A 7,339-nucleotide genomic window follows, 5' to 3' on the forward strand; every position below is an offset into this window, starting at 1 on the left:
CAAAATTCATTTTTTGATCGATTAAATCCTGTCCAATCGACTGGACACCTGCAAAATTGAAAATTCGCTTTTCCTTCCTTGCTCACTGACGAAATTCTGTAGTGGCGAGTGGGCCCACGACCATTCCAATCATCGTGCGCAAAGTGGAGGCGAGTGAACTTTTGGTCGGTTAGGAAAACAGCGTTTGTCCGGCGAAATGTTACATAGTATTCGATAATTAGAATTTTGATATTCCTTCTCCTGATTTCAATAATTAATAAATAAAATAAAATAAATAAGATAATAATTGAGTCCTAATCACACGTAAGGTACGAGTATTTTCCCAATAGGGATTTTTAGTCCATAAATTACGAATTAGAGAATAATTATATGAGTATTTTTAATTTAGATAAATTTTATTTTTAAATAAATGGTGTCTATCTAAATTATGGATTAAAAAAATAGATCATCTTTTAATTCGTAAGTGCTCGTATTTTCTGACCGTATTAATTATAAAATAATAATAATAAATGGAGATTCTCACGTGGCAGCATGCAAGGGGTGCGAGGATCTGTGTCTCCTATCTAGGAGACACGTATATAGAGACTTGTCGTGGCCAGCACCTGGTTCACTGTTTTATGGGTCACGTGTCCGTTTCTGATTCCTTCACGCAACTATGGACGGCATCCTCCGACCTCGGAGATCCCGCTGACTAAGATTACGAGAGGATCCAAGGAGAAATATTAATACTTGTCTGTATAAATTACTACTTTAATACTCCGTTAAGCGCAGACAGCAGTGCAAAGGGAATGGATCATCAGTGAATCAACAGTAGATTCTTAATATGAAACATATTTTTATTTCATCAAAAAACGTAACACATTATTTATCAAATAATTTCAAAGGAAAATTCTAAACTTCCACACATAAAAAGGAAAAAAAACAAGGAACCTAATAAATACCATGACCCACAAAAGCATACGTATCGTAACACACAAGTTGGAAGGAACAATTGATTGATGGTTCTGTTTCCTCCTAGCTATTTCACTTCCTCCAGCTTAACAATATCAGCATGACCAACTCTTTTCCTCAAACATCTCGTTAAGTTAGCAGGATCAACTCCATCTCCAACCAGCACGAGCTCGTCCTTCTTCTCCCCTTGCAGTCCCACCGAAACCACCCCAACTGATTAAGAAGATTGCACTACAGTTTTATATATCGCCAAACACACAAACTTAACTGTCAACGTTAGCAGGCAACTTACCTACTGAAGCAACAACTGTCATGGCTTTGGTGCGGCATTTGTCGGACCTTATCTCTACTTTGATCACCATCTTCTGCTGCAGAGACAAATGCGTCGTCGCCGTGCTTTGGTATTAATTCAAGCACCAACCTCGACTGTTAAGTTAAAATATGGAAAGGGGAATTGTATGGCGTACCTTCATATTCTTCTTTTTGAGATCTGAATGTGGGTCGGAGAAGATGTATGATCTCAAATTCTCAATAGGTAGCTTATTGAGAGGAATGCACAAGGAAGGGGCTTTACATAGGCAGCAGTGGCTCAATTATTTAGCCTCCTTCCCTGACCCAGTCGCCTTCTGGTTGCAGCGAGTACCGCGCGACTCCAAGTCAATTTGGACAGATCAGCAGGTTGACTTGTCACGACTGTTGACTTGTCACGGTAGCCTAATGGCAGCCGACGTGGTGTTTTGGTCAAACTTAAAGCAGTAGATGACAAAACGAAAAGACCAAGTTGTCGTCTGCGAAATATAATTTCTAACTTTCGATCATTAGCTGGATTTGATTTCTCTTGTAGAGTGCAGCGGTCCTTGTATAGTTGTATAGGGAGGCCATACATTTAGTCAAAAATCTATTAGAGTAATTAATTATACAGATACTAATTATTAGCCGATTCACTTCTAATATCATAAAATCATAATTAATATATCAAGTAAATCATTATATCTATTTTATCTTTAATGCAAACATATTAGTCTATCAAATAGAGAAATGAAATCCAATAATAGTAATGACAATAGTTAACTTCCCGACTCGTTTAAGCTTGTTTGACTGGTTTACACTTATTTAAGAAACCTTTAAGAGACTTAGTTAAAAGTGTGTGTTGGCACATGTGAATGGTGATACGGTGATAAAGGAGGATCCCAAAAGTGGATTAAAATGAGGAAGATCGGTTAGTGTGGTGGTCAAAATCAAGAAGAGGTTAAAGGCACCAACAATAATAAGGGGGTGTCCAAACTGACCACAGGGTTGGTCGGACGTAGGTGTCCGACCGGGCATCCCACTTGGTCGGACGTGGGTGTCCAACTGGGTGTTTCACTTGGTCGGACTTTGTGTCTCAACTCGGGACAGGTAGGTCATCCTCAGTACCGAGTATTGAAACCCGACAGACGTCCTCAATCGATTGACGATGTGGGCCGATCGGACAAATTTTTCCTTTGTTGCCAAGGAAGAGGAGAAGTAAAGACCGAGTCGACCCATAAGACCGAGCCAATAGCAAAATCATCTTTTAACTCATCGTCTTTACAGACAGGGTCATATGGTAATTAAGCAAGAGAAATAATATTCAAGTGTGACAGATTAAAAATATGTTAGAACTTTCTCTTGTATTGCACAATAATTTTTTTTTTAATGTCTCTCGTACTTGAAGCACTGGGATTACATGGCTACATTCAGGATTAATGTAAGACATGGATACTTGAATTAAAAAATAAATAAAAGCATTTTATATAATGTCTCATGCCCAACAAGTTACCATTTGGATGAACACTATAGGATCGATAATAACCATAACAACTTAAGTTTTAATTAGAGTATGGCAATTGAGAATTCTTATGTAAATGTGATAACTAATTACAATGATAAACAAATTTAGTGTTATATTCATGAATAAAATTCATAAATAATTTATAAATAAGTTTATTTATTAAGTCACGTTAAATTTAATTATAAATTTATCTTTTTTTATTCATATATATATATATATATATATATATATATATATATATATATATATATATATATATATATATATATATATATCACTATTTTCAATATATTGTATCATATTAATATTTAAGAGTATATATGTATTAAGAAGACTTAGACAAGTATATCAATCTTAGTTTGGAGTAATTCTAAGTTATTTAGATGTTGATCTGTCCGGAATCTGAGTCAGACAGTACTTGAGCCCTGCGTGCACTCAGACAAGCACACAGAATGTTAGAGGCCAGAAACTAAGGAAAAAGTCCCCGGAGCAGGCCCTCCGATGCTCAAATCAGGTATTTTTTCACCAGAAGAACAATGTACGAAGGAGAAGGAAAATTAGAAGACAAGTGCGAATGTGCAAGAGAGCATACCTACTCAAGGGAGAGGACCTCCCTTTTTATATGACAATGCGTACCTTTGGGACTTGACTTATGTCAGAGAATATCGGGTGTCAGGACCTGTCTGGGGATGGAGAATGAGTGGCATCCTCTTGTGGACTATAAGAAGGTTTCATTCGTAGATGACCGCAGACTATTGGAATATTCCCTGACATACAGCAGTTATTCTCTGACAGACGGTTACGATTCCCTGACCTTGTTGTCGCGTAGCACCTTCTGTCCCGCCAGGGTATGACTAGGGGCAGCTCGGGATTGTTGGTGCAATATCCCCTGGGTCAAGGTTGTCCAGGTTGATTAGGCTTGAGTTAGCTTAAGCTTGAGTCTTGATGTTTGGGTTTCGATGTTTGACAATACGTGGAGATTGTAGGTGCAATAATTCAATTGGGGAGATTACTGATGCAATTCCCCTCTGGTCAGGATTTGACCAGATTGGTGTGAAGAAGAGTCAAATAGGTCAAGATTGATTGGATACTTGATTGGGAAAGTCCTAACTGGAGGTTAGGCAGTTGGAAGTCCTGGTGAGTGAAGCCAGGTAAAAGTCCCAGTGAGTGAAGCCGGACAGTGTGAAAGTCCTAGTGAGTGAAGCCAGGCAGAAGAAAATCCTAGTGTGTGAAGCCAGGTGAAAATTCTAGTGAGTGAAGCTAGGCGAAAGTCCTGGTGAGTGAAGTCAGACAGAGGAAAATCCTGGTGAGTGAAGTCAGGTGAAAATCCTAATGAGTGAAGTCAGGTGAAAATCCTAATGAGTGAAGCTAGATGAAAGTCTTAGTGAGTGAAGTCAGGCAGATGGTAAGTTTTGGTGAGTGAAGCTAGGCACGTGAAAATCCAGGTGGGCCAAGGTTGACCGGACACCTAGTTGTTAGAGTGTATACTAAAAGCCTAGCTTTTGGTATAAACATTTATCTAGAAATAAGAATCATATTGGTCAAATGTCTACATTTGTGATAAATGTAGTTGTTCAATTAATTTATATTGTAGATAACATGGTGTGTGGTGTCACACACAGAAGATCATGTTATCAGTACCTTATAAATTATAAACAGTAGCTCACGACCAAGATGGAAAGGAACAAACCATTTGAAGGTCGTAGTGTAATTAGGTATTAGTTTATCTTAACTATATAATTACACTAGTATACTTAGAGTGTATTGAGTAGGACCATTAGAGGTCGTTTCTTTTATACTGACTTTATAAAGAAACAAAGACCTCAGTTATTATGGAAGTGTGTGCTCTTAATCCTAATATAATAACAAGCACATATATTTGATATTTATTTCTTTAATTTGTCAATGGGTGAGATTTAGTTCGATGAATCAATAAGCCCGATAAGTTGGGAAATGATATCACTTATAGTGTGTGTTGTTGATTATAGAAGGAAATTGTGTCCTAGAGATACTAGGTTGAGAATGTCCCCAAGAGGAGCTCAAAAGGATTGTCATGTTAAACCCTGCAGGTGGACTTAGTCCGACATGACGATGAAGTTGAGTGGTACTACTCTTGGAGCTAGATATTAATTAAGTGAGTTGTCAGTAACTTACTTAATTAATGGACATTTGTTATCTTAAACACAGGGAGACTAACACACTCATAATAAGGAGGAGCACAAAAATGTAATTTGGGATTGGTGCGGTAGTTCAATAATAGTTCTCTAGTGGAATGAATTATTATTGATAAAATTAAGTTGTGTGTTCGGGGCGAACACGGGATGCTTAATTTTATCGGGAGACCAAAACCAATTCCTCCTCTCGGTCCCTATCGTAACCTCTTATTTATAGAGTACTATACCCACCTATACCTACCTTCATACCCATGAGAAAGGGGCCGGCCAAGCTAGCTTGTGGTTCAAGCTAGGGTCGGCCAAGCCTTGGTTCATGGTTGAACCCAAGCTTAGGTGGCCGGCCCCCATTAAATTAAAAAGAATTTTAATTTTTATTTTTATTATGTGGAAGATATAATTTATTACAGAAAATTAAAATTAAAATATCTCTCTTTAAAAAGATCTACAAAAAGATTAAAAGAAAGAGATTAGATCTCTTTTCTTATTTGTAGATTGGAAAGATATTTTATTTTTTCTCTCTGAAAAATTATTCGCATGTTGAAAATTAAAATTATAGAAATTTCTTTTTATCAACCATGAAGGGATTTTAAAAGGAAATTTTATTTTTTTAAATTTCCAAAGACAAAAAAGGAAGTTTTAATTATTGATTAAAATTATCCTATTTGCTCTACATGAGGTGACCGGCCACATACAATTAATTAGGAAAATTTATTTAATTTTTTCTTAATTAATTGTTGTCAAGGAAAGTTAAGAAAATTTTATTATAAATAAATTTCCTTATTTACCAAAGCCAAGGAATATAAAAGAAGGGGTAGGGGTGCCTTCATGGGGAACAACCTCTATTATTTTTCTCCCTCTTTTCCTTGGTGTGGTGGCCGACCCTTCCCTTTCTCTCTTCTCCTCTTGTTGGTCGAAACCTATCTTCTTGGTGGAGCTTTTGTTTGTGGCCGGATCAAGGAAGGAGAAGAAGGAGAGAAAGCAAGTCTCATCTCTAGCATCCCTTGGAGCATTGGTGGTGGCCGAAATTATTCATCCTTGAAGAAAATTATTGTGGCCGGCCATCCTCTTCCTTTCTTCCTCTTTTGTGGTGGCCGAAACTTATCTCTTGCTTGGAGTTCTTGTGGTGGTCGGATACTACTTGGAGAAGAAGAAGAAGAAGGAGAGAAATCTTGTATCCCTTGGAGCTTGGTTGGTGTTTTGTTCTTCGTCCTTGGTGAAGCTTCTTTGTGTTGGCCGAACCTAGCTAGGAGAAGAAGAAGGTGCTTGGTGGTTTCTCATCTCGGAAGATTGTTGCCCACACAACGTCCAAAGTTAGAAGAGGAATACGGTAGAAGATCAAGAGGTTTTTCTACAAGGTATAACTAGTAATTTTTCTTTCCGCATCATACTAGTTATTTATGGAAATAATATCAAATACAAGAGGCTTACGATTCTAGAATTTCGAATATGTTTTTCGATGTTGTGTTCTTTTGTTTTTTTTTCCTTGTGATTTGATTGTTCTTTTCGGTTAACCTAAAGTTATTTTAGGAAATTAAATATTAGCTTTCTATAAAAGGTTTTGTCTAGTCGGTGGTGGTTGCTCCCATATCCAAGAAGGCCGTGTGCCTCGCCACGTCAGTACTGGGAACCAATTATGGAAATTAATATTTAATGGAATTAATAACTTAAGGTGATTTGGGTCGAACGTGTTAAGTTCCGCAGGAGATCCAAGTCAAAACCTAAAAGAACAAATAGATTAAGTTTTGGATCAAACGTGTTAAGTTCCGCAGACGATCCAAAATTTAATTTAAAAGAACACATGGTAGCTAGGAAAAGGTTCAGATCTTTGTACAAAATTTTTGTACAGTGGAACCTCTATGTTTTCCGAGTAGCAACCAACACTAGTGTTGGGAAGTCCAAGTAGGTCAAAGGATTGACCGAATACTTGATCCGAGGAAATCCAGATGGGTCAAGGGTGACTGGACATCTGGTGGAAATCTAAGTGGGTTATGGAGGACCAGACACTTGGCATGAGACGATAAGTCTAAGTGGGTCAAGGTTGATTGGACACTTGGCACGAGGAGAAAAGTCCAAGTGCGTCAAAGGGATTGACTGGATACTTGGTGAATGAGTCCTAGCAAGTCAAGGTTGACCGGATGCTAAGCATGAGGTTCTAACAGGTCACCGTTGACTAGATGTTGGATTTGGGGACCCTAGACTTGGTTTAAGCAAGTCAAGGGGAGATCAATTGATCAATCGATCGATCGATCGATTGAACAGTGGTTCAATCGATCAGCCTATCGATTGGCACTGTGCTGTGACAAGCAACGGTCCAATCGATCGGTCGATCGATTGGGAGCCTTTGTCGCAGGCACAAAACGCTTCCCAATCGTCAGTCGATCGATTGGGCACCTCCAATCGA

At 38.0% G+C, this 7,339-nt stretch overlaps 1 protein-coding gene across 1 annotated transcript; it reads right to left on the reverse strand.

The window, feature by feature from the left end:
* Window positions 1–818: 818 nt before the first annotated feature.
* On the reverse strand, window positions 819–1,540 carry LOC121973082 (heavy metal-associated isoprenylated plant protein 47-like). Its single transcript, XM_042524672.1, has 3 exons — window positions 1,419–1,540; window positions 1,244–1,319; window positions 819–1,164 (listed from the first exon to the last, which is right to left on the reverse strand). The coding sequence occupies exons 1-3, from the start codon at window positions 1,422–1,424 to the stop codon at window positions 1,019–1,021; spliced, it is 228 nt and encodes a 75-aa protein (XP_042380606.1). The 5' UTR covers window positions 1,425–1,540; the 3' UTR covers window positions 819–1,018.
* Between the last annotated feature and the right edge of the window lie 5,799 nt (window positions 1,541–7,339).

Source organism: Zingiber officinale, chromosome 4A (assembly GCF_018446385.1).
Source record: "Zingiber officinale cultivar Zhangliang chromosome 4A, Zo_v1.1, whole genome shotgun sequence".
NCBI classification, from domain to species: Eukaryota; Viridiplantae; Streptophyta; class Magnoliopsida; order Zingiberales; family Zingiberaceae; genus Zingiber; species Zingiber officinale.